The sequence below is a fragment of the Colossoma macropomum genome, unplaced genomic scaffold, assembly GCF_904425465.1.
Source record: "Colossoma macropomum unplaced genomic scaffold, Colossoma_macropomum, whole genome shotgun sequence".
NCBI lineage: Eukaryota > Metazoa > Chordata > Actinopteri > Characiformes > Serrasalmidae > Colossoma > Colossoma macropomum.
In genome coordinates, this window is record NW_023494802.1 from 13553429 (window position 1) to 13580407 (window position 26979).

The 26979-nt window shown below is 41.5% G+C and overlaps 1 protein-coding gene across 5 annotated transcripts in view; it reads left to right on the forward strand.

Annotated features, from left to right (window-relative positions):
- Positions 1-999: 999 nt before the first annotated feature.
- The window catches only part of usp19 (ubiquitin specific peptidase 19), a 31459-nt gene continuing 5479 nt past the window's right edge, over positions 1000-26979 (forward strand). For 2 of the 5 annotated variants that reach the window (XM_036590884.1, XM_036590881.1), the window contains exons 1-25: positions 1000-1373; positions 2496-2824; positions 7699-7827; positions 7999-8135; positions 9432-9932; positions 10325-10667; positions 11250-11406; positions 12985-13056; positions 13157-13272; positions 17218-17441; positions 17869-18061; positions 18355-18488; positions 18989-19147; positions 20554-20664; positions 21139-21249; positions 21406-21507; positions 21613-21753; positions 21903-22021; positions 22139-22282; positions 22597-22937; positions 23215-23325; positions 23439-23655; positions 24489-24641; positions 24777-24943; positions 25309-25484. In XM_036590884.1, the coding sequence (XP_036446777.1) occupies positions 2659-2824; positions 7699-7827; positions 7999-8135; positions 9432-9932; positions 10325-10667; positions 11250-11406; positions 12985-13056; positions 13157-13272; positions 17218-17441; positions 17869-18061; positions 18355-18488; positions 18989-19147; positions 20554-20664; positions 21139-21249; positions 21406-21507; positions 21613-21753; positions 21903-22021; positions 22139-22282; positions 22597-22937; positions 23215-23325; positions 23439-23655; positions 24489-24641; positions 24777-24943; positions 25309-25484 (4224 nt within the window). In that variant the 5' untranslated portion in view covers positions 1000-1373; positions 2496-2658. The remainder of the gene's footprint in view (positions 1374-2495; positions 2825-7698; positions 7828-7998; positions 8136-9431; positions 9933-10324; positions 10668-11249; positions 11407-12984; positions 13057-13156; positions 13273-17217; positions 17442-17868; positions 18062-18354; positions 18489-18988; positions 19148-20553; positions 20665-21138; positions 21250-21405; positions 21508-21612; positions 21754-21902; positions 22022-22138; positions 22283-22596; positions 22938-23214; positions 23326-23438; positions 23656-24488; positions 24642-24776; positions 24944-25308; positions 25485-26979) is intronic. The other 3 variants (XM_036590885.1, XM_036590883.1, XM_036590882.1) reach the window with 2 other exon arrangements.

A 26979-nucleotide genomic window follows, 5' to 3' on the forward strand; every position in this document is an offset into this window, starting at 1 on the left:
CCTTGACATTGTTGAAGGCCTACTGACACGTGTCCAACCACTTGAACTGTGCCTTTGCACTAAGATCAGTCAGAGGTGAATTCTGACAACATCTCTTATAATGACCAGCCATACCAAAGAAATTACGGAACTCTGGATGATTGTTAGGCACTGGAAAACTGCAAATAGCCTCAGCCTTGCGCTTCTGCTCCCATGCCACTACTTTATCAGAAACCAGCTCTGAAATAGCTATAAGGCCACGCCTGTCGCATAACAGTGACGCGAACGTCCTTGTGATGACATTTCGATCTGGGGTATTTGGGATAATTTGTGGTAAATCCAGAGCCGGTTTATGAGGAACCTGGCCACTTCCTATTTCCCCCGTTATATCAAAAACAGGACTGCTCAACAGCAGAGGGTGCCCCCCAGAAAAGTCCTCAATGAATGGGAGTAAATAGAGCTCAATGGCTAAAAACGAAAAGTTAAAATAGTTTCTAATCACTCGTCCAGAACGTTTGGACACACATGAGGCGCCGTTTTAAACTCCTATAGCTCGAGTTTAAAAGCTCTTAAAAATATAACAGCAATGTTCAAATGTTTTATGCTATTCAGTGTTCAGGAAATGATTGTATCCTTTTACATTAAAAATGTTTAAGCATTTATAAACTATGATTTTGCTCAAATGCTCCATATCAACCCATTCATTTTGGACTCGCTCGGGAGCGCCCTCTAGCGTTTGAGAAACCCGGAAGACATTGCAGAGTGGTACTTCTCCTCTCTACAAGTTCGCTGGTAAATCACACAAATCCCGTTACCCCGCACGAAGCTCCTGCGGATTACATTACCTACTCTAATGGGAATAATCCAGCTCGAAATTGCAGGGCCAAAACTGAATCGCCTTTGAAAACCCCATTTAGTCTAGGTTTAGGCTTAATCTGGGTCTGCGGAGCTGGCCAAAGATCACCCTGGTTATTACTGACCCCTACTGGTTTAAAATTCACAAAGAGCTTCTGCCCGGAAGTCATGTCTGCACTGAGGCAGGTTAACGGGTGTGATCGCAATCCCAGTTCCTCCGGTTTGTTTTCGAGCTACAACGAATTGCGAGTCATTTGCCGGGGCCGTGTGGAGCGGGCTGAGAGAGCACATTACCTCCGCTCTTTTGTTTCTACACACCACTGAGGTTTCTTTACCGAACAGAATGGGCCCTGGTTAGAATCTTCTGGAACCGCAGAGCTTTAAGTTGGTAACGTTAGCCTCCGAAAGCTAATGCGGGCAGAGGCTACCGGCGGCCCGCTCCCGTGCTCCGTGTCCCGGGGTTAAGCTGACACCGAGCGGCCGGCTTACTGCTAGTGAACTAAGAGGATAACGACAGTCGGAACTCCTGCAACAAATATGTAAGCCGTCGCCAAAAAGACGAGAATTCCTTATATGTTACATTAATAGTTCACTGTGTTGCTGTTGTAGTTAGAAGTGAATGATTTAATTTGCTGCTCCGCCCGTCTTTGCGGTAGCTAAGTTAACCGACTTAGCCACCGTTAACGTCTTTTAGGTGTCCGGTTGGGTCGCGTTGTAAGTAACAAGCTAAGTAACCTAGGCTAGCAGCTAGGTTGGCCACCAGGTTGTGTTAGCTAACGTTAGCCGGGTCGTTAGAGATCTGGGTTCTCTATTTAGCAATATAGCAACTGCGCCGTTGGGTCTTGTTGATTGTGTCAACAACGGGAAGCGTGGCCCTGCTTACTAACTACCTGCCTTAGGTTACACAACCACTCAACGGTGGCGAATAAAACTTAACGCCATGACTTTTATCGCCGCCGAGAGTAAAAACCTGATGCTAACAGTGCAGTCTAAAGCGTTGTCAGTGTAATCGTGAGATTGACTGCGAAGGAAGATAAAACTGGGTCAAAGCAGGCTAACTGGCTAACCGGCTAACGTTAACTTTCAGACCAGGCACAGCTGTTATATTCTAAATTTGGCAACTAGCTAAGTTAGCTAGCTAGCTAACAAACTGGTAGCCCGTATTCTGTGACTGAAAGAGAATTGTTTTCTGTGCTGCCTGGTTTCCTCTTCTACTTGTCTTTCCTTTCGCCCAGCTAGTTCGCTAATCTAACAATGACCGCTGAGTAATCTAGCCAACGGGGATTAACGTTGGCCTGTGATACAGGACACCGGCATTGATGATTTATAGCTAGCTAGCTAGTTGGCTAATGACAACAGACTAGACTCTGTTCTCACGGCGTTTGTGGGTACAGTAGCTACCTGTCTGAGTGTGTATATTTATGTTAGCGTGTATTCATTAAAATGTACTGTAGATGTTTACGTTAGATGTGTAGGTTAACGTTTTGTTGTTAGCAAAGCTAGCTACATCGAGCTTGGTCCCATGCCCATATTTGTCACCGTTAAGAGAGCTTTAACCTCTTTAGGCCGACTTCACAGCGGCACCATCAGTGCATAAGAAGTGTATATGTTTTTTTAATGCGATGTTCAACTATTTATTAACATTTTTATCCTCTGTTCAGCCTCCCCCGATTCTATTCTGGGAGTGTTCAGCCTAAAAACGCCGCCAAGATAGCTGGACCGGGCAGGAAACGGCACAACTCGGAACCTGACCCCAGTGAAAGCGGCTGCGCTAGCGGGAGCGAGGTGGGCGACAGCCGACCCATTAGTGGCAAGTGGCTTAAGATGGCAAGTAGTGGCACTGCGTCCAGTGAGGCAGGCCGTAGGAGAGCTCAGAGAGGACCTGATGACTCCACCAGCAACAGCAAGAAGAAACAGAAGGATCGGGCCAACCAAGAGAGTAGGGAGGCCAAGCGGGCTGCTGCAGTCGCCAACACGGAGGCTAAGAAAGGTGAGCACAGAGGGCCATGTTGGATCTCTAATTTAAGGTCCTGTTTAGTTTCCTTCTTTAGTTGTTTGGCTTTTGGTTGTATGACTTTGCATCTGTTTCTTCTGACCTTCAAGGAGACGGTCAAAGGTGGTCAGTTGAAAAGAATTACAAATGTTGTTGTGCATGTCTGATGTGTTCTGGCTTGTTTTTAAAGGATTATTCCACTCTTTCATTGTGGAAAGGCCCATGTAAACAGCCTCTTTGTCCATCATCCACTTCCCGTAATCCCTGATATTTTGCACACCTTCTATGAGCTCTGCAGTTACTCTAAAATACCTGAATACCTACTCTAAAATACCAGAATTTTTGTATTAGAATAAGCTAAAAACTATTTGAAAAGCTACATGTCCATATGCTGTAGTGGTTTGACTTGTTATACCTTTATGAATATCAAGTTGAGCCGTGTGATTAATGCTTGTGTTTGAATTGTTGAGAAGTAAGTTAACAGCACCAACTCATTGTGTGGTTTAAAAGATAATAAATTGTTTCAGGCTGAAATTAGTTTGGTGTCTGCACACAGTTATCGTGATGTATTTGGTAATGTAACTGTTGCGTCATAGGAACGTTATATAAGTACGTTTTTATTTATCAAATGTCTTTGCTCTGTATGTGAACCGACCAACCCTGGGAACCTACTGAATGTACCTCCTGAATAGCAGGTGTTTCTGAAGAGTGATTGCTGAAACATAGACAATGATGTTGTGTACATCTGTGGCATCTGTGTTCTAGGGAGCACAATTGAACTCTACTTTCTATGTGGGAAGGGTGGCTTAGTTTCTGTCTCCTGTATATCTTTGGCTGGCCAGTTGTGGCTATCTTGCAGCTCACACACTCAGAATCGGGCAGTACAAATGTGCAGCTGCCTTACTATGTTGCGTCTGCCAGCAGCCATTTGAAAGAGATACAGTGGCCAGTTTCACGTGTCTCTGAGTAAGCATGTGGTTGCGCTTACACTCTCGGATTGGTTTGTTGTCAAGTCAGACAAAGAGTGGGGAATTAGTTGTATAGCAACACTGAGGTGTTTGTGGGCTAAATATTCTAAAAATGTGTAGCCTTTGATAGTATTACAGTAGTACAGCATTGGATGTAAATTTTGAAATCAAATTAAGAGCAAAAAGCGTTTGTTTTAACATGATAGTCATATGTCTATTGTTTTACGTGGCAGTGCAGTCAATACAAAGATTGAAAGTGAAACTGTTGGCATCGTAATAGACTGTCTTGGAGCATGTTCTCCCTCAGAGCTTTGGGTTTAGACCTGTAATTTTCACTGTATCCAATACAGATTATGTTCAGAGTGAAGTAGAAAATTAGAGTATTGCAGAGGAGTTCTGTGATGGGTGACACAGTAAAACGTTGTCTCTTAGCTAGGCCATTAGGTGCAGCTAATAATTTGTGCCTTTGAAAATGATTAGCCATTGTATTCACCACTGAGTACTGCAGATAAAATCATGATGTCATTTCCTGAGTGTTGCCTGTATATCTGTTGGTTTATTTTGGTCTATTTGATTACTTTTGTATTTAGTCTTCCTGATAGCACTAGTGGTTGACTTATTGGTTCATGGTAAATTGTTGACTTGTCTCGGTCTCCTTTGACAAATTTGTCTTGCATAAATATTCAGATGAACTTGCCCAGATTTTACTTGATAACTCGAACCAGAAATGGTTAGGATTGTTGTCTCCACCAATAAGGAAAGTGTGACTTTAAGTGTTACATGCTTGCAGGGGATGAACCCGTCTGTCTTGGCATTAAGGACAGCTAATCCTTATCGTTTTTGCCAGCCTGTTTTATTGTCTTTAACTGTATCATCTGCTGAAACCACTGCATGTTTACTTGGCTATCATTTCTTTTCCTGCTGGACCAGTTCTTGACTCTATGAAGAGAATTATAAATTCCTTTCCCGCTTTGGTTCTGCTGATATGTCCAAGTGTTTCACTTGGGTAATTCACCCGTACTTTACATAAGCAGAACTAATGCAGTAAATTCAGGCAGAATATCACATCCACGGTGTTTTGGATTTTTAATGCCTGGGCTTTTAGCCTAAATCTGTGTGACTTTTACACACAGTTTAATATAAGCTTACAAATTTAAAAATTAACATGTCTTATAGAGATGTTCACCCCTTTCATTGTTCAGTTCAGTCATCGGTTTCTGTGCCACAGTGTAGTTTGTGTCATGGTTAATTCTTTAAATTAAACCCAAGTTTAATGTCAGATGTGCAAATTCAAACCAGAAGTCTCTTCAAAATGAAATACATGTTGCAAAAAAAGTAAAAATTGTAAATATCAGCAAGTATAACAAAACATCTGAACAGGAATCAAAAATGTAAATATCAAGGAGTAGAGAAATTGTACTAATCAGTGAGTATAAAAATGTAAACAGCAAACAAATAAAATGTAAACATCAGGTAAAATAAATCTATCCATCACTCTGTTTTCAACTTTTCCTTTTATACAGTGAGTAGCTGGTAGAACAACTTGAGATGTCTGGCTATCTACAATTAATTGTGCCTCACCCAACTCTTCACAAAGGTGTTTTTGTTTCTTTTTGCATTTTTGGCACCATGTGTGTATGTGGTGCACATCATTTCGTGCCACAGCTTGAGCACATCCTAACAACAGTTGGGGTCCTTCATTCTCTACTTTTTTGAAATATCCTCATGTCAACTGCAATGAATCAGTCATTTGCCTTTGTTATTGCTTGAGCACCATCAGTAGTAGGGCAGAGCTTGGCACAGAGCATTGCTGGAAGCCTGTGTGCTCTGTGATCAAACATGGAGCAGCATGCTCTCTCAGAGAGACAAAAAAAACACTGTTCACGTGCACCATGAGATGGCTGCCGAACCACTGACTTCAGTTTCGGCTCAGAACTGTTACATCACTACCGTCTTGGTTTTCAACCTTGTGTTACACTGTATTGACTAACAAAGGCCTTGTGTGTGTATATCTTTTAAATCCATGTTGAGTTTTTTGTTTTGAGGTTCCTGTGACAACTGATAGACCTGTGTGCACTGGTTCCTTTGTTGCACTGAGGTCATGCAGTGTTTTTGTTTGTTTGTTAATGGGACAGTGTGTGTTTGCATCTGTGCTCTTTGGCTGCTGCAGTGCTGAATGCCGAAGTGTTGTAATCCAAGCCTGTGAGAGGCTGGCTCAGTGAAGCAGGGCTTTGTCAAGGTCATGAGAGTGGCTCTGCCCTGCACCAGCTCTCCTCAGATCAGCGCACGCAAGCTCCTCTTCCTGCCCACTGTGCTGAGACATTAGTGCTTTAGCACTACACTGAAGTGAGGGTTTTTTGTACAGCAAGAATGTTATCCTCTAGACGGTCCTCACTCCCTTCTCTGAGGGTATTTTCACACTAGTTTGTTTGCTGAAGTCCACACCAGAGTATTGTGTTTCTGTAATGTTGTGTCTCTTTCATTTGGTTAGATTAGGTTAGGCTGGTTTCACATTGCAGCGGTTCATGTGCACCAAATTACACACATGGGTGTTCTTCGAACAGAAATTTGGCATGGGTGCAAGTGCTCTGTTACTTTCAGGTTACTTTCAGGTTTCCCGCCATTAGTGCCAGGTTGAAGAAAAAAAAAAAAGAATTCATTTTATTTTAACTTTAACTGTCAGTAGCTTATCATAGTATAAAATCCAGATCTATCATTCACACATACTCTTGATTAAAAGTAGAATTCAACTCATTATGGTGCATGACAACAGACAATATCTATTGTAACACAGAGTCAGAGAAATAAACCTTGCATAGCGGCTGGTGTGGTGTGTGTGTAGTGTAGTGAATAATACTGCTGTCCTCTGCGCAGCACACAGGTGTTCAATTCCACGTCTGGCCAAAAAGCTTCATGCTACACCAATGAGAGTCCTTGGGCAAGACTCCTAGTGCTGCATTTACCTAACTCTTACCTAACTTTAATGATTTTTTTTTTCATTAAAATTGAAAGAAGTAGCATTACTAGGTCAGGAGAGAAAAAGAACATGCTAAAATATGATGTGCAACACTCCGAGTCACCCTGTAAAATCAAGCCGGCATCAGGTCGGATTTTGCGGGAATTTTTCAGTCATACGTCTTTACATATCGCTGCTGTCAGAATAAAACCTCGTATCTCCATTTTTTTGTTGTTGTTGTTTTTCAGTTTCTGACATAATTTGAAAATGCCTGTTGCTCTTTACACTGTGCAAATTTCATGAATAATGGATTTTAAATGGCTTAAAATGACTTGGGGGGAAAAAGTCTGATTCCATTGACTTACGTTAAAAGTAAAGTAGGTTTTTTCTTTTTCCTGCAAAGTTATCATTTGGGAGAAATGAGGTTTTCTTCCAACAACAGTGATGTGAATGTCACGCACAGACTCGAAAGGAAGGTCTGGCTCAGTGTTTAGTTCCCAATCGCAAAATCAGCATTATACTGATGAAAATATGATAATAAGCGTAGATAGTTAATTCACTTACATCCTTGGATAACATGTCCTTCATCAAACTAGTATCTAGTTCTTTTGATACTCTTTCAATGCTCACAAATATCAGATTCATCTGTTTGTTGGATGTCTAAGATCTCTAATTTTAGCTTATTCCTTGAGTGATGGTAATTTGTCCAGGTCAGCGTATCTGTTTGTTTTTGCAAAGATTAACCTTACTTTCATATCTAAACAAAACTGGTTTTGCATGATTTTTTGAAATAGTTAATTACAAAACTGAATCGTCTTCTTGAGACGTCTTTTGACAACAATACAACTGTGTAGTTGCCATGTTTCTGTAAATGTCATTATGATGGAAGACAGCATGAATGCGTACATGTGTGTGTCTGACTTGTGTATGATGTGTGTTTCTGGTAGATGTGTTTCTGGACTGGAAGCAGAATGCCAACGAGGTGATAGTCAGGCTGCGATGTGGAGAGGGAACACTGAAAGTGGAGGATGTGAACATTGCCTTCTCAGATACAGCCTGCCAAGTCCGCTTTCCAGGTAAATAAAATGACGCAAAACATGCTTTTCTCATTTTGTTGAACCCCTGTTTCTCTGTTCGTGCCAATAATTCATTCCGTGCTTATCAGGCTTTTTTTCTCCTTGTCTATTTTTGTCTTTATGCAGTCATACACTGTATTGCTATATGAACTATGTGTGTTGTGCTCTCAGATGGCCGCGAATGGAGCTGTCACCTGAACAGTGAGATCGAGAGCTCCTGCAGTAAAGTGCAATATAAGGAAAAAGGCAGCATCCTGCAGCTCGTCATGCACAAGAAGATCCCCTTCAACTCCTGGCCCTCTCTTATGGTAGGAGTGCATGCACAGCTCTGAATGGGCAGAATGTAAATAGGCACCGCTTAAAAGCCAAATGTAGTTAATCAGCCAAGACATGTTTGCTCTTTTAGTTTTCCACTGGAGCTATAAGGCTAATGTAGCTAACAAGTAAAGGAAGCCTATGACCACCAATCAGTATAGTGTGAAGTGTATGTTTAAATCACATCCTTGCCTCAAGCCACAACTAAGGTAGGTAATTTTGAATAGTCTTATGTGGTTTCTGACAGTGTATGACATACTCTGTCTATAAAAATAGGCGATTTGATTGCATTGATGAAGTGATCATGATTAGTAGTTATAAGCTATAGCTTCTTAACTCCAGTGGAAAACTAAAATCAGGCATGATAGCACTTTGATCCCGTTTGCACTTGGCATCATAATGCGTTCTGTATCTTGATGTTTGTAGTATGTGTGTTTAGAAGACAAATGTAAATGCATTTTGCAGAAAGTTTGGATCTATATGTCCTGATCCAGAGGTAGTTGAGCACACCTTGTGATTGTGCGTGCGTGTGTGTGCGTGTGTCTATGTGTGTGTGTGTGCGCATGTGTTTATGTGTGTGTGTGCGTGTGTGTGCGTGTGCGTGTGCATGTGTGTGCGTGCACATATTCAGAAGTAGTCTTCCAATGTAGACTTGGACATGAAAGCTGAAAAGCTACAAAGGATAATACACAATTATTATGGTTGTGATATTTAACCCATATTCTCTTTTGACTGTGCTTAGGTTGTGACTGTTTAGCAGAATGTACACAACACCAGTGTCTGGCTCATGTATTCGTTTTCAACATGTCTTTAAATCCTTTTGGCCGTGATTATGGTTTCTGCTGTCAGTCATAAAACATTTAATTTCACCTGTTGTTCCTGTCAGAGCACATATAGAACAGCAGGTAGGCTGTGGGGAGACCTACCGGAGTAAAAAGGCTCCGAAACAGATGTAACTCATCTTTTACAGTACTAACAAGGATGCCAGGTGGCCATCTGTTTTTAGATATATTTGCGTGACAGTGTTTAGTTTCACAGAGGAAAGCTCTGAGTTTTGTTATTTATTTATGCTTTAAAGGCAGTGTCTTCACGCTGCAAACAATGCCACGACAGCCTGATTTTAAATGTTAAAAATGTGTAAACAGGCCCTTCTTGGCTGATCAGCTGTGTTTAGGGGAAGTGGGACAAAAAAAATTCCATTTTGTCACTTTAATTTGTCTATCATACAGCAATCCAAAGATGTTCTATACATGCTTTGACTTTTTTGTGTCTGTGTGTTTGCTTTAAAGCAGAGCAACAAAGAGAATGAACCTGTAAACATACTGAGTGACGGTGATCAGTTATCTACAGAGAAATCTAGCCTGAGTTCAGAAACGCTCAAAACTCCAGCGCAGCAGATGCCCTCGCCATCAGACACGAAGCGCGGTAAACCTGACCGGGGCATGAAAAGGGGGATCAAGAACAAACAGGTGGAGAACTCTGAGAGCGCAGGGGTTAAGGTAACTGAGACCAAACCTGGTGCTAAAGGAGACCAGACCCCTGAGCCAATAGCCAAGCGCACTGTGCGCCCTATGAAAAACACAAAGGAGCCTGCTGTAGCATCAGGCCCTGCACGGGAGCCCCTGCACAAACCAGTGGTCAACGGTAAACCCGTCACACCTGTCGGCCGTGGCTCTCCCTCTCCATCGTCTAGTGCTCGAGACAGCAGGGCAGAACCCCAAGTCGAAGATCAAGCGTGCCAAGGGCCACCAAAAGAGAAGGGAGATAAAAAGCTAGAGAAACATAAACAGGTGAGTTTCAACAATCCTTCAAGAATATATAAAGGTGGTTATAAAAAGATGCTTCTTACCTTTGTTCAGCTCATCTTTATTTATAAAACATTTTGTGCTTTAGAAATATGTAAGTGCTGATATGTACAACATAAAATTGTGAATAACAAAATTAAAAGAAGCAAAGTATCTCATTTAAATTCAAGATTTAGAGATATAATAAAAATTGAGTAGTACAGATTGCTAAAACTCAAAATAGGAAAAATGTGGATGCACATTTATGATATCTCTATCTGACTTTCTTATTAATTATGGCATACTCAACAGAAATAAATGAAATTTCTTAATTGTGACAGTTGTTTTGCTGGTTAGAAGTTATGTTGTCAAACATTTGTGCTTGTGTTGACTTGTAGGCTGAAGCAAGTAAAAGTAAGCAACAGGTGCCTGAGCCAAGGGTAGAGCCGTGTGAGCCTCCTGCCCCCAGAGTACAAACTCCAACACCCAGGGAGACACACAAGCAAGAGGAGAGCTGCAAAGGAGCGACAGCCCCAGAGGAGAGAAACAGAGAGGAAGGGAGGACTGATACTGCTGTGCAAAGTCAAGGACAAACAGAGGTCCTGCCCCACCACCAAGGAGCTGCAGGACTTGTTCCAGAAACTACCCCCAAGGGGGAGGAATCCACACACACGGAGGAGGAGAAGAGAGATAGATCCAAGGAGGAGCCATGTGAGAAGAGTCACGAGGAAGAGGATGCAGGTCAGTTCAGCACTTACTGGAACAGTCCAAGTTGGCAAATGCCCTGAAGCCCAACTCCACAGCGTTTTTTAAAAGGGAAGCAGTTTGATTTAGTATTTAGACTCTTCTCCATGACCTCGTTTAAATTTGGGATGTTCCTTCCTTCCCAAATGTCTGTTTCATAGCTGTGAGTCATGACCGATGTATGTACAGCCACAGAGCAGCTAAGCCTAATAACAGAGCAGTTCCCTGTGGCTCAGGTCGAATCCAAGCAGCAGCAGAAGCAGCATTTGCCATGTGTGGCTGCGAGTCTAGGGAGGGTTGCGACTGGCTGTGTTCCCACACTGGGGGAGGGATTGGATGTTCACACACACTCTTCCCTATAGTTAGATAGTATTTCACTCAGGAGTTCATTTAGTCATGTAGCAAGGCAAGTGATTAGCATTTTCCTCCAGCACTGCTCTCCATAGAGGAGCTTTTCTCAGTCTCCACCATTCAAGAACTCTGGATTCATGGGGATTATAGTGATTGGGAACTGACTGACGTGAATAGCGAATGTCCTCAAAGGTGTCTTACAGATGAATGACAAGTGTGTGTTTTCAGGCCCGGAGCCAATGGTGAACCTGAAGTTTGTGAAGAATGACTCATATGAGAAAGGAACGGACCTGATGGTTGTCAATGTGTACTTGAAGGAAATCTGCAGGGAGACTTCCAGGGTGCTCTTCAGGGAACAAGACTTCACCCTTATCTTCCAGACCAGGTGGGACGATACGTGACCTTCTAATGCTTGACAAATGCAGAGGGCTGTAGATATGAGAGAGAGGGAGACATTGTGAGATCAGTTTCAGTGGTAGTTTTCTGGATTCTGCTACTGGTTTTAAAGGGAATAGATAGGCCTGTCACAAGCTTGCTTCCTAGCTATTGGCACTCTGTAGCGCCTAACCATGATTGGCATGTAATGGAATACTAGTTATTGGGACCGTGTATTCAGAGTACAGAAATTAAGTAGCTGTATTCAGTCCAAGTTCCGTTTTGTAAAGCGAGTATTCAGAATACATTTATTTTTACTTTTCAAATACTTACCCACTAACTATAAATAAAAATAAACCTTCAACAGAAACACCATCAATGCTTGTTTGTTAACTATTTTAAAATCAGCACACAGCATGTAATGTAAACATGCTCATTCGATGAAAGAGGTCCTCAATTAATGACTTATATACAAACACTGTAGTTCCTGCTAAAGCCTGAGTAGACTGATAAAGCAAGGTGATGATCAGTTATTAATCTCAGTGTTAAACTCCTTTTAGGGATGATCAAAGTAATAATCTCAGTAGTGGGCATTTGTGAGTGAAAAGTTTAGCATCAGTTTTGTACTAGACTCCTGCTCAGGTGATTGTAGGAGCAGCAGTGGACTGAAGCAGACAATGATGGAGAAAAGAAAAAAAAGTTAACAATTTCACAACCTAATTTAAATGATAAGCAAATTTTCAATGAAACATATTACATACAGAAGAATTACATGAAAACTGCCAACCAGTAACAGCAAGGAACAGTGTGAGTCTGAGTAAAATGTCCTATGTGTCTTATCAATATGTCTTCTAAATATGTTACTTTTTTATATACTGTAACAGAATCCATGACTGAATACATTTTGGGTAGAGTATTCAGTATTCAGCCTTCACTGCTTTTTCAGGGTATTTTGCCCAACCTTGCTCCTGACTGATGACAGACACAGCTCAAGCTCAAATAAGCAAACATTGCTCACTGCTGCCCTTTTAAAGATGTTATAGCACTCATTAGAAGTTTGAGCTTTAGCTGTTTCGTAAGTCTCAATAAATGTGTTTTTGTGCTTCGTTTTATTGGCATGAAATTGCCTAAACCAATGGATGAAAACACATCCAATTCTCATTGTGTTTCTTGTAACGTAAACATAGGATTGTGAACGTTAACTGTGAGAAACAATTGCAGTCAGCGTAAATAATTGCTATCAGCTCTAATGATTGTCATTAGGTGTTTACGTAATAATTGTGACAGGCCTAGGAACAAGTCACTATTAGGTAGAGTGCAATTATGAACTTTTAGTTTAGAAATGTTTTATTCTTCTGTGTGAGGCCATGACTAAAGTATGCACACAAGTAACGTTAAAAGGAAAAGTGCAGAATCGTAAAAACTTGGCTTCATAACTAGTCCTCTGCTCACACTAGCTTTAGTTACAGGTATGGTGAGTGTAGCACCATGTTTCATGAAAACTGGGAGAGAAATTAATCTTTAAGTCACCATAGTTAATGTCTGCATATGCATATTTAAATTGTAACCGTTGTATCTACTTTCACAGTGATGCCAATTTTTTGCGCCTTCATCCGGATTGCGGACCAAACACTGTCTTCAAGTGGCAAGTCAAACTCAGGCAAGAGCTTCTAAATGTTGCTTAATTTCAGTATCTAAATTGACTTACCAGGTATCTTTTGTTTATCATATATATATTTGTTCCTTTGTCGATATTTCAGGAACCTTATCCAGCCGGAGCAGTCTAGTTACTCCTTCACGCCATCCCGCATAGACATCAGCCTGAGGAAGAGACACAGCCAGCGCTGGGGGGGGCTGGAGGCTCCAGCTTCACAAGGTCTGCTGCCTGGTTTCTACATAATGCACTCTTAATGAACTCTTAGTGCACTCACACATATGAGCCTGACACAATCATTCCAAGAAAATTCTTGTCTTAGAAACATGATACCTCTTGTTTAGTTTTGGCTGCTGGCTGTATAAATGTTGGGTATGTAATGTAGTTGGTAGTATGTAATTCCCACAAGCAAAATGCAGATGAGCCTTTAACAAACTGCTGCTATTAATTTACTTGTAGGCTGTGATCAACCTGACCAGTCACGTATGATTCAGATTTCGGTGGACATTTGAGTGCCACGAGACAAATGATTGAAGCCTAAATTAATGCAGAGAAATGTTCAACCACATCACGACTTAGTTTATGTGTAATTAATATATTGCAAGGCACTTTGCAGTTGCTGTATGTGGCCATGTAATTGCAATGTGGTATTTTGTCCGTATTGTGTAACCCTATTAGAAAGTTAACGTGAATAAGACTGACTGACTGACTGATGTCGGTGGTAGAGTAGCATGTTAGTGTTTACATGTGGAAATGAGGGCACCACTCAAGGAAGGAATGTGAATGCAGAGAATAGGGCTGAACGAGTAATCATTTTTAATCAAAATCATGGTTCGAATGGATGCAATTTTCGAATTGCAGCAGCTGCGATTAGAATTAGCCAATAGCCCGCAAGTTCTACAAGAGAAAAATCTACCCAAAAAATGAATGCGTAAACTTTGTGAAGATGAACAATAAGAAGATGCCAATCATGCATATGCTGTGTGTGACAAAGAAGCACAACTGTTAACAAGCAGCTTGGCACTAGACATCAGGGAAAAGATGAGCGCGTCATCTGAGCAAGCGAGTGAGACCCACGGTCCAGTGGACGGGTTGCTACCAAAGAAAATCAGCACATCATGTGTGTGGGAGTGTTTTGGTTTCAGGAACACTGACATGCGTCAGAAGGTTGCTGTGCAAGACATGTCGAGCGGTGGTGCTAACCTCACGAGGCAGCGCCACAAACCTCTATCAATATTTAAAGAAACATCACAGACATCTCTGTGATGATTGCACGTCTAAAAGGTCCGGTCATGAACCCCCCAGCTCACAGTTTCTTAATGTGATAACCAGGCAAAGCTCCATTACACAGGCATTCGAAAGCATCACGCCATATGAAAAAAAGCTTGCGAATGCACCACGAGATAACAGACGCTATTGCGAAGTACTTAGCTGAAGATATGGTGCTGATTTACACAGTGTCTAAAGATGGCTTCTAAAACCTTCTCCAAACACTTGACAAAAGATACCAGATTTCTTCTCACACATACTTCAGCCATGTAGAAACAAAGTTGAAACGGAGCTGAAAAATGTTGAGTATTACGTGACATTACAGACATGTGCTTGAGCCGAACAACTGAACCTTACCAAAGACTCACTATTCACTTCATAAGTGAAGATCTTGAGTTGAAGAGTCATTGTCTACAGACGTCGTACTTTCCTCGTGCCCATAAGGGAGAGACCATTGCCACTGGAATGAAAGGTGTGTGTTGGCCAGCTGGGGTTTGAATGAAGAGGGACAAGTGTGCATTGCCACAGATAACGCCTCCAACATGGTAAAGGCAGCCGAAATAAACGACCAGACTACGTTTTGGCCACGGTGTGCAATCGGTAAGTGTCACATTTGTAAAGCTCTCTCTCTTTTTCTCCCTATGTAAGCTGTGTCACTTTGATAGTTGCACGTGGTTTAGAGAGAAAGACAAGGGAGGCATACTCAGAGGGAGGCATGTTCAGGTAATTAGAAAATGAAGAAACCAAATAAGTTGGATGAATAGTTACATAGTATTAGTTTACGCTTTATTTTTGTATGTTTTTGTACCTTACCGATTATATTCTATATCTGCTTATAGTAAACAAAGCAGGCTAATTTGTTTTTCCTTGACTCTGTTTCAGAAAACGCACTTAAAGATGAAAGGCTAAACCAAGCAGTGAGTGTAAGAAGTTTGTTGGCCGTTTTTCTGTCAGCTGGAAGAAAAAGACAGCACTGGCAACAGCTTAGAAAGACTTCAGTCTTCCTGAACATCCACTCATTACAGGGTGCTCCACACGGTTGGGAACCAATGAGAACATGAGTGAAAGGGTTCTGGAGCAAAGTAAGCTCCCTCACTCTCGTGCTGTCTGCACCCAGTGCTTACCTGGCAAGACACAGAGGTGCTAGTCATTTCACAAGGCACTGTGTCCTCTTCAAGATTTACTGATGCACTCTCCTGAGAAGAATATGCCAGCATTTCGTATCTGAAGCCAGAGTTCTACCGTTTTAAAGACAAAAAACACTTTAGAGGAGAGAATTAAGAGGATGCAGACCTCACAAAGTCAGTCAAGTCCAGAGTCATTGGCTACCTCCAGGAAAAATACAACGATCCTGCCATCCAAGAACTGCTTGACTTTGCATCATTTTCTGGACCCCTGATTCAAAACTAACTATATCAGCCAAAAGAATGTCCTTGCCATTAAAGCAAGAATGAAGACACAGGTGGAAGAAGAAGCAAGGAAGATAGAGGGTTAGGATTAGTATTAGTTTGTAGGAGATAATTCATTCTACACGAGTAACATTAACCGTTACAGATATTGATTATTAAATATGCATTTTCTCAAAATTAAATAAAATTAGAAAAATACTGACTCATTTAATGGATGTTACAGAAGAAAAGATCACGTGTCATAGAGCCACAGAGTTCAGCAACCTTGCCTGAAAAGCCAAAGAGGTTGTTTGGCAGCTACTTCAAGAGTGCTCCCTTGTCTCCAGACAGCTTGATGATGCAATGGAAACAGAGCGGATGACACCCACTATTGATGGAGAAGAAGATCCCCTGGTTTGGTGGAAACTTCACCAAGTGAGCTTTCCAAGATTGAGCAGGCAGGCCTGCAGATATCTGTTTGTACCAGCCACAAGTTCACCCGCAGAAAGGCTCTTTAGTACAGGAGGCAACATTGTATGTCAGTGTTCATGCCTTCAGCACGTAAAGTAGATATGCTTGTCTTTTTCGCAAGAAACCCATGAACGCTGGTTTTGACTAGGCTTACATGCAAGAGATATTATTTTCCTTTGATGATACAATTTTAGCATTTTATGTCCAAAAAAACTGTGATTTACTGTTTATTAATTTTTGTAAGGATTTATCTTAAATTTCTCTTAAACTTCTACATTGAACATAAAGAAAAATATTGAAAGATAAAACGGAAATGGCTGGTTTGGCTAATTTCAGCTTGTTTTAGTGTTACATGACTGTCCATTACTGACCAGTTGTACATGCAAGAAATGTAATTTTTCACTGTTAAAAATGCGATTGTTTACTGTGCACTTTATGTTGATAAAACCTACATAATGTATTTTAAAAAAATAAAAACTTTCATCTGTGAACCCTGAAGATTTTTTCATGTAAGAAGTTTATAGGAAGTTTTCATATAGAAAGTTTATAATTATTTATGATAGATAATAGTACCACTAATACAGGAGTATTTGTAATTAAACTGGAATTTGTCATTAAAAAAAATGCATTTTAAATTGCAGTCACAAGATTGTGCAGAAAAATTGCAACTGGATCAGCCCTAGCAGAGAATGATCCAGTAACTCAATACAAGCCAGAGCAAGGCTCCACCCTGCCAAGCGCCTGTGTTCTCGTGTGTCCTTGTCACTGTGCCAATCCCCCAATCCAGACAGCACTATAGTTCTCACCAATGACTGCCACTCTTTTTAAAATTGCTGTTTTATAATGCTCGACTTGTCTTGCACAGCTATTTTAGCTTGGAATTGACATTTGGATTTTATTCTGTAAAAATGAAAATGAGCATGCACTTTTAATGTTTTGCTTCCATGAGTAAAGAGGTTACTGAAGCTTTTTCACACTTTGACCTTTAGGCTTTGACCTTTTATTTTCTAACCACAAGCTCCATTCTCCTCTGTTTAAGGTGCAGTGGGGGGCGCAAAGGTCGCTGTGCCCTCCGGCCCTTCCTCCCTCGACAAAAGTCAGCCAGGGAGTAGCCAGCATGCCTTGCCTGCCAAGGAGGAGCCTCGGGCAGGGGAGGAGAAGCCCAAGCCCCCACGGGCTGCAGAGGATGCTGGTTTGGATGCTGTGGTCCCTCGCTCCGTCTCTGATCATGTTCCCATCAAGCAAGAGCCAGCTGTTGCCACGGTGAGATTCAAGCAGAAGAACGTGGAATGTGATTTACAGCATCTTTGGGCCTGTGGAAGGTTTTATAATTGGAAATTTGGTAACACTGTACAATAGTTACTACCCTTGTAATGGCTTTAATGGTTTAATGTTAGTTTATTAATGATGATTAATTAGATCATTAAGCAGTCACAGCACATAACAAGGGCAACAATGTCCTCTTACTTGCCAGCTAGTAAGCCCACATTCACCTACACTGTTTAACCTCCTGCTTACTTGGTCCATCTTCATTAGTTAGCATTATACTTGCCAGCTTCATCAAATATTCATACTCATCAGATATTACTTGTCCACGTTAAGGTCCTTCTTGGAGAAGAGAAATAACTCCTATTCTCAGAGAGCCTTACACCTTTGTTCTTGCTAATCCAGTCTTGTCTCGTCTCCTCAGCCAAAGCCCACCTGTATGGTGCAGCCTATGACCCACGCTCCTCCCACAGGCAGTGAGCGAACTGAGGAAGAGGAAGAGAAGAAAGTGTGTCTCCCTGGCTTCACGGGACTAGTCAACCTCGGCAACACCTGCTTCATGAACAGCGTGATCCAGTCTCTTTCCAACACGCGGGAGCTGAGGGACTATTTCCATGGTAAGTAAGATTAGGCGTCTCTACACTAACTACAGTCTTTGAGTGCTTTGATATTGCTTATTCTCTGTAATCTGTCGTTGTGTGTGTTACATTACCCAGTAAATCACGCTAGAAGAATTATTTAGAATAAGGACTGCATTTTAGCAATAAAAATTAAAAGTCCTTGACCTGTGCTGAGGGGTCATCTGCTTGTTAATGTTGGTAGTAGGTCCTTACTACTCAGCTGTAATGTCTGCCTGTAATGTGTCATGTATGTACATGTATATGAACATTTCCACTTCCCTCTCTTTCAGATCGGGCATTTGAAACAGAGATCAACTGTAATAACCCACTGGGCACAGGTGGAAGGCTGGCCATTGGGTTTGCGGTGCTGCTCCGGGCGTTATGGAAAGGCACTCACCATGCTTTCCAGCCCTCAAAGTTAAAGGTACCAGTCAACTGATCCTACCTACTCCTGTTCTGTCCCAACCTGAAGTTCTGAACAATTTGCACTGTTTCTGTGGCTCCTGCCAAGTCTTTCAGGGGGGCACTGGTGTCTGTTGCCATTTGGCATAAACAAAGATTTCTCTTTAAGCTGCATGCTTTACAGTATTTGTGGACAGCTATATACAGTTTGAAAACAATTGCCTTAATATGGGAGTCTTTCAGAGCAATCTTGGCAGTTTTCAACCAGACTAAAATCACCCAAAAGGGGTGGTACTGTATGGAACAAAATTTGATGCTGATTGGACTATGATATTCAGAGGCAAGACAAACTGTCTACAAAGGTCACAGCTAGTGTAACAGTGTGGTAGAATGTGATTACAAAATTTCCTCCCTTTCTTCCTTTGGTGGTGCGTCGTCTGATCACTCACCGCCCATGTTCTGTTGTCAGCACACGTTAGCCAAGTTGAACAGATTTCTTTCTTTTTCTGTCTCTCCCTGTAGGCAATAGTAGCCAGTAAGGCCAGCCAGTTTACAGGCTATGCTCAACATGATGCCCAGGAATTTATGGCCTTCCTGTTGGATGGGCTGCATGAGGACCTGAACCGTATCCAGAACAAACCCTACACGGAAACTGTGGACTCTGACGGCCGCCAGGATGAGGTGGGACCACTACTTCAGTAGCACTGTTAGGTGCTCACAAGTTCATACAGTGGGCATCGATTGCCTGGGCATAATCTGTAAACAAATTTGGCCTGTTGTTGCAGAGTATGCATTGTAAATTACAAGAGATAGTCATATCAAATGTTAACACTCATAAAATCATTTTTACAACTCTGGGATTACAGAGGGTAGGGGTGTATTGAAATCTAGTGTGTTGTTTTTATTTTTGGTTTATTTTCTTCTTTGTGTGCATATTTGATGTTTCCTTGTTGCAAATAGGTTTACATTATTTGCCATCCAAAAAAAAAGGCATATGAATAAAGACTGTTATTCAGCATTAGACATGTGCTGGTATTCGGTAATGCAGCATACCACTATATTAAACATACACTATATGGAGGAAAATTGTGGGACATCTGCACATTACACCTACAGGGGCTTTTATGACCTCCCATTCTGAATCCATAGGCATTAATATGGAGTCAGTCTCCCCTTTGCAACTGTAATAGCTTCCACTTTTCTGGGAAGCTTTCTGTAAGATTTTGAAGTCTGTGGGAATTTTTGCCCATTCGTCCAGAAGAGCATTTGTGAGGTCAGACACTGATGTTGGACGAGAGGGCCTGGCTTACAATCTCTGTTCTAGTTCATCCTAAAGGTGTTTAATGGAGTTGAGGTCAGGGCTCTGCATGGGCCAGTCAAGTTCTTCTACACCAAACTCACCCAGCCATGCCTTTATGGACCTTGCTTTCTATTTCACGCTGGAATAAAAAAAGGTTCTTCCCCAAACTGTTCCCACAAAGTGAGAAGCGTACAATTGTCCAAAATGTCTTGATCTGCTGAAGCATTAAGATTTCCCTTCACTGGAACTAAAGGTTCTAGGCCACCCCCTGAAAAACAACCCCATAACATTATCCCTCCTCCACCAAACTTTACAGTTGGCTCAATGCAGTCAGGCAGGTAACGTTCTCCTGGCACTCGCCAAACCCAGACTCATCCATCAGACTGGCAGATAAAGCGTGACTCGTCACTCCACAGAATGTTTCCACTGCACCAGAGTCAACTGCTCCACATTTAGTTTTTATGTTCTAGTATATACTAAACAATTAATTAAAAACCTGGAAAATACAAAGTGAAAAAAAGTTACCTGAATGTTTGTTGTAAGCTTCAATTGTTCATATGTAGACTCGAGCTGTGTAGTGTTGAGTGTGGAGAAAGGTTTCGACATTAAGCCCTGTTATATAATGATGTGTACGTGATTGTTAATACAATGCAGTGTATTCCATTTTTATGCTGAGAAAGTACAGGTACTTGTGGGATATTTCATGCTCCTACAAGCACATGCACTTTCAGCATAAACACTGAGAGATGGCTAGAACCATGATGTGTTTGTATTTCTGATTTGACAGGTTGTAGCAGAAGAAGCATGGCAAAGGCATAAGATGAGGAATGATTCCTTCATTGTTGATCTGTTCCAAGGCCAGTACAAGTCAAAGCTGGTGTGTCCAGTGTGCTCTAAGGTAAGCAAAGAAAGGACATTTCTGTATTGGATGAAGAAAAGAAAAGGTAATTGTCTGTGTGGTTGACACTTGAAATGTCAGTGCATACATTTTTTTTGTCCTCTCATGGTGCCTCATTAGAGCAGGACTTTTGTTTTCTGTCACAGTTTGTAAAACCAAATCTCTTAATTATGTCGGATTCCTGAACATGGGCCTTTGGTACATAAACTGGGGCACAGTACCTCTGAATGAATGATGTCATGGGCTTGGGTCTGTGGTTTTTAGCTGGGATAATAGTGCTCATTTAGTATGACAAAGATTGAGTAGAGAAATTTCTGGAGCTTCATTTGCTGCTTAAATGCACATGTGCTGTGAGTGCGTACACAATAGTTATCTGGAGATCTTGGTTGTTTGTGTACGGGTTTCAAATGAATTCAGTTTTTATTTATTTTTTTTAATTAGTCTGTCACTAAAAATATTTCTTTGTGTCTCTAGGTGTCTATTACCTTTGACCCCTTCCTGTATCTGCCTGTGCCCCTACCTCAGAAACAGAAGGTGCTGTCTGTTTTTTATTTTGCTAAGGAGCCTCACAAGAAACCAGTAAAGGTAAAGCCAAGCAAATAATGTTATTTCGAAAAGCACTTGCACGCATAATTTACATTTTATTTAAACAATTAATTATTATTATTATTATTATTATTATTATTTTAATATTTCCATTTATATGATTTGACTAACGACTTGTGACCTGCTTTTGTGTAGTTTTTGGTCAGCGTAAGTAAGGAGAACTCAAGCACAGCAGAAGTGTTGGAGTCAATTTCTCGGAGTGTGAGGGTCAAACCAGAGAACCTGAGGCTGGCCGAGGTATGAAGCTTCTGCCTCAAACGCTTATATTCTTACTGTTTGAAAACTTTTCACTCATTTACAGTATGTGAAGAACAAGACACCCATCTGACGCTTCTTTCCTAGGTGGTGAAGAATCGCATAGGACGGATCTTCTTGCCATCTCATTCCCTTGATAGGGTCTCATCCACTGATATGCTCTTCTGCTTTGAGATGCTGTCCAAAGAGCTGATCAAGGAGAAAGTGGTGGTGCTAAAGGTCCATCAGGTATAAAACACAACTGCAACAAATCCATAGTTTGGTTATTATTAAGATTATGGATTTGGATTTTTTTTTTTATGTTAATTGCTGGTTTGTTGTCACAGACGTTTCATAAAGACGTTTACATGTTTGTTTTTTTTGCCTCTTGCCTGCAGAGGCTTCAGGTTCCCAGTATTCCAATACCCAAGTGTGCTGCCTGCCAGAAGCCTCCTGTGTCAGACGATGAGAAGTTGAGGCGCTGTACACGGTGCTACCGTGTTGGCTATTGCAACCAGTGAGTTATGATACTCCCCAGTTATCCCCGCAAGTCCTAGTTAACAAGGTTCCTGAATGTAAAAGCACAGTTAATGTTAATCATAGTGAATGTAATTCTTTTTCCTTTGTGCTTTAGGATATGCCAGAGGACTCACTGGCCCAATCATAAGGCGCTTTGCCGACCCAACTCTGAGAACGTAGGGTTGCCGTTTTTGATCAGCATTCCTGAATCCAGGCTGACTTATGCTCGTCTCACTCAGCTACTGGAAGGCTATTCCAGGTAGGGGTTTTGGTGGACAGAGACTTGCGATTACTAGCTTTTAAATTTAGGTCTACAGCGTTTCCTCTACCTTTAAATATCTCATGTCCCACCTGGCTTGGTAAAGGGAACAGGTGTAGCTGGGAACACACATTGGTGTTAATTACATAATTGATGCACTGATATAGTTAGTTGTGTTCCAATAAAATAATGCTGTGTCACTTAATGTTTTGTTGGCTGAGAATTAGTGCCTGCTTCCACATGTTTTACACAAACTCATTTTCTTACTCATCTTACTCATCTTACTCTTCTACACTTATTCATCTTCTTTCTAGGTACTCTGTGAATGTTTTTCGGCCTCCCCTCCAGTCTGGCCGAACATCTCCAGAGACTAGCCTTTTCCGTAGTGACCAGCCTCCCTTGACAGGGACTGTTCCTGAAGGATCGGGACCAGAGGAGGAAGCACTTTCTGCTAGTGGAGCAGAAGACACACAAGCTCAAGCCAGCCTCTCAGGGCCAGAAACTGAGACAGGGCAGGCCTCAGCTAACTCAGCCGGAGACTCAGACACATTCTCCACACGCACCACGGACTCTGGCTTCTCTGAGCAGGCGTCAAGTTCCCAGGATCCTTTCAGAGAAAAGGAGACATCCTGTGAGAAGGCTGTGAAACAAGAAGGTATCCTCATAACTGGGCTGTGGTTCCCAATCCTGGGTGTTTTACTGCTGTAACAGTGTGTTGATCTAATCAGCTACTTAACAAAACATTTCTGAGCTAAAGTGAGTGTGGTTAAGCAGAGAAGACACTAAAATGTGCAGGGCAGGGTGCTCTTGAACTAGAATTGAGAAATCATTCTGTCATTTCTGTTTTTAATCAAAGCATTCACAAATGAATTATTGCGTTGTTTCTTTTTTTTGTCTGTTTGTGGGTGTGTGTGTTTGTGGGTGTGGTGCAGCTGTTGTCCCTGGATACCAGCAGCCATCTGAGTGTAGCTATGGAAGTGCTTCTCAATTCTATATCTCATTACTGGACATCGGTGGCAAAGAACAAAAACTTGAAGACAAAGGTTAGAGTTTCTCTGTAATTAACTGTCAGCTTTCTTTCCAAACTTCCTTTTACTGTGGAAGTGCGTAGGAACCTGCTCATTCGTTCAGTCTTAGTGAATGTCTCCCCCTGTAGGTGATGCAGTGCTGGAGGTCCCTGAAGACTGCACTTTGGAGCTGGTGTGGAAGAATAATGAGCGGCTCAAGGAGTATGTGTTGGTGCGCTCCAAAGAGCTGGAGTTTGATGAAGACCAGGGTTCTGCCAGTGAGACTGCCAGAGCAGGGCACTTTACTTTAGAGCAATGCCTCAACCTCTTCACCAAGCCTGAGGTGCTAGCTCCAGAGGAGGCATGGTAGGACTACAAGCATGTACACTGCCTGTCAAAACTTTGGGAGCCAGTTCATGAACCTTTTAAATGTAAATTCAAGTCAAGAGGCTTTTATTGTCATTCCGTCTATGTACAAGCACACAGTGGAGTGAAATTATGCTCCTCCAGCAACAAAGTGCAACATGGAACAAAAGTGACAGTACAAAGTGCAAAAGTGCAGACGCAAGTGTGCAAACATTAAACTGGAAACAATACAATAAATACGATAATAAAACAGACATCAGACACAGTAAACAGACAGGGCAGCGCAGACACAGCACTCATTTCTGAGCATGAGGTAGTGAGGATAAGGCGCAGAGATATTTAACATGCTGTGATATGTGAGTATACGCAGTCAGATTATAACATATGTGAGCACAGCAGTTACTGAGGTAGGATATACACAGTATTTGAGTAAAACAGTGTTAGCAGCAATGTCAGAGTAATGTTCGGTTTTCAATGGTATATTTCAATTAAGTAAGGGAAAAATACCCTCTTTTGCTTTGAAGCTTGTGAAAACTTTCCCCCGCCAAAATATGATTTTTATTTTTTAACTATTATTAAAAGGAGTTAGAAATCTTTTGCCCCAAACATGGTTTGAGCATCTGAACGGTATGAGTGTTAATCAGTGCTGACATCACAACAAGAGGATTAAATGTGTAATGACTAAGGGAATTGTCAGATGTTTTGTCAGCGAAAAGCTCCAAACCTTTAGTGGGCGGTGTAGCAGTTTTAAAAAGTAATACCTGTTGGTTTATTATATGCAGTTCTACACAAAGATTGTGTGGTTTATTGTGTCCTTTCCCTGTTTGGTTCAGGTATTGTCCAAAATGTCAGCAGCACAGGGAGGCCTCCAAACAGCTCCTACTTTGGCGTCTGCCTAATGTGCTCATCATCCAGCTCAAACGCTTCTCCTTCCGCAGCTTCATCTGGAGGGACAAGATCAATGACATGGTTGACTTTCCTGTGAGGTGCGCAGAGGCTCTTGGCCTGGCTTAGACTCAGCATTTATTAAATGCCCTGGTTTTGTTTGTGCTGTATGTGCGTGCACTGTAAATATGAATCACATACTAAACTGCACTTTACACTGATCCCATTGCCCACAGGAACTTGGACCTGAGTAAGTTCTGTATTGGTCAAAAGGAAGATGTCCAGCAACCCCCCATTTATGATCTTTATGCTGTAATAAACCACTATGGAGGGATGATTGGAGGTCACTACACAGCATATGCTCGTCTACCTAATGACAAGAACAGTCAGCGCAGTGATGTTGGTAGGTGTTAGATCTTCACTGTTGTGCATTCAGGGCAAGTATATGACTTTTAATGTGACACTGCTGTATGTAAACCCTGAGAGTTATAACAACTAGCAAGACAACAATATGGTTTCGCACAGCACACTAATACTTGGTCATGCTCCGATACAGCATGTCCATGCTGTCAGAGTACCTCCTCTACTGGTGATAGAGGTTTGTAGTGCTTTGTAGTGTCACTATATGCTTACTCACACCTGACATTAGTTTTATAAAACAATTTCTCCTGAAATTTTAGTATCTCTGTCAATTTTGATTGAATAACTTTATTTTATCATTAATTATTTTATTGAAAAATGCTTGTTTTCATGTCTTTTTCCACCCAGGCTGGCGTCTGTTTGATGACAGCACTGTAACAACGGTAGAAGAGAGCCAGGTGGTGACGCGCTATGCCTACGTACTGTTCTACCGCCGCAGGAACTCTCCCGTAGAGCGACCACCCCGTCTGCTAGGGCCCCTGGGAGCTGAATCCCCTGCTGCGGCCGGAGGTGCAGCCAGTCAGGTGAGCTCAGCACTCTCTCACTCATCTCCTTTTTTTTTTGGCCCACTCCAGAGTAGCTGGACTCTCTGCATTGGTTTTGACGGATTATGTTTTGAAAAGTTTGTTTCTTACTAGGTTACTTACTAAGTTACACTAGGTGATGTTACAGGAGAATAGGTTGAATAGGTTACCTGAGAAGGTCTATCGTGAACATCAGTATTCTTTGATGAGCTATGACCATTAAAACAGTTGTTGGTGTATCCTAAAGTGAGAAATGTGGATGGTACAGCAATTCAAACTTCCTGACAGTAGCCTTATTCTTTTATTTTATCTTTTTAATGTATGAACTATTTTACTATTTTTCTGTACAGTTTTTGAAGACTAAGGACTGTAAGTTTTTGATTATCTATTTTGCTTTTAAATTTGAAACAAAATTTTTTGAATGGACAGTTGTCACTGCCTAAAAATTCTTAATAATTAAAGTCTTATAAAAATAAAGTCTTTTATAGTTTGTTTTTAATCTCATGATGCCACTCTGTGTGGCATGAATGACATATGTGGCTGTGAATATGGCCTCTGAAATGCATACTGAGCATTTCCGTTGATGCCCTTTTGCAGTGTACATGCTGTTTTAGGCAGTTATTTAATTATTCCTCTGATTGGATAACAAAGCTTGGGGCAGAGAGTGAAAGCCCAACACCCCAAAGACACCAAATGAACAAAACAAAGTGTCCTGTCTGTGGGTATTAGTTTGATAAGAAACTGGCAAAAGCGTTTTTCTTTGCTTTAGCTTTACATGTGAAACACGCATCCCATACAGTGGGAAATTGAGGATTACAAAAACAGAATTAATACTGGAATTAATACGGACCATGAATAGGCTTTATGTAGCTTCTATTCAGTGTCATGTTCAATGTGTTTTTTGCTCTGACGTAGCCGGTGCACTTCACAACAAGCTTCTTAATTAGCAGCTTGCTTATTGAGTAGTAATATTATACTGTGCGAAAGTGAAAAGATAAATACACCAAAAAATGGTATTGTAGAGGGGGCTCTAAAACTAGAGCAGAGAATTATGTGTAGATTGGCTTACCTTACCAACTGGTAGGCTGATATCGGTAAAGGGTTGTTTACTTGAAGGTTGCATGGCAATTGGGTTACAAACTGTTTAGCAGTTTACCATTGAATCCAAACCTGCCTTGGGCTTCATTTTCAATGCGCTCATCTGGACAGACAAGTGGCTCTCCTTTGTTTACAAATGTAATATTTTGTCTGGCACTATTACCTTTGAAAATGGACAGACACTTGTCAGTTATATTGTCTTTTGGTAGTAGTGCAGTAGCTGTCATCTGACTGTCGGTCAACAGCAGCACATTTAACATGGCTTTTCCTACTCTTTCTGTTCTTGCTAGCAAAACAGTGGAGCTGATTTAGGCATTCATTTAAGGCAGGGATATGTAAATAGAGCCAATTAGATAATAACTCTTTTTCTGAAAGTACAGATTTCTGTCACGGCAAG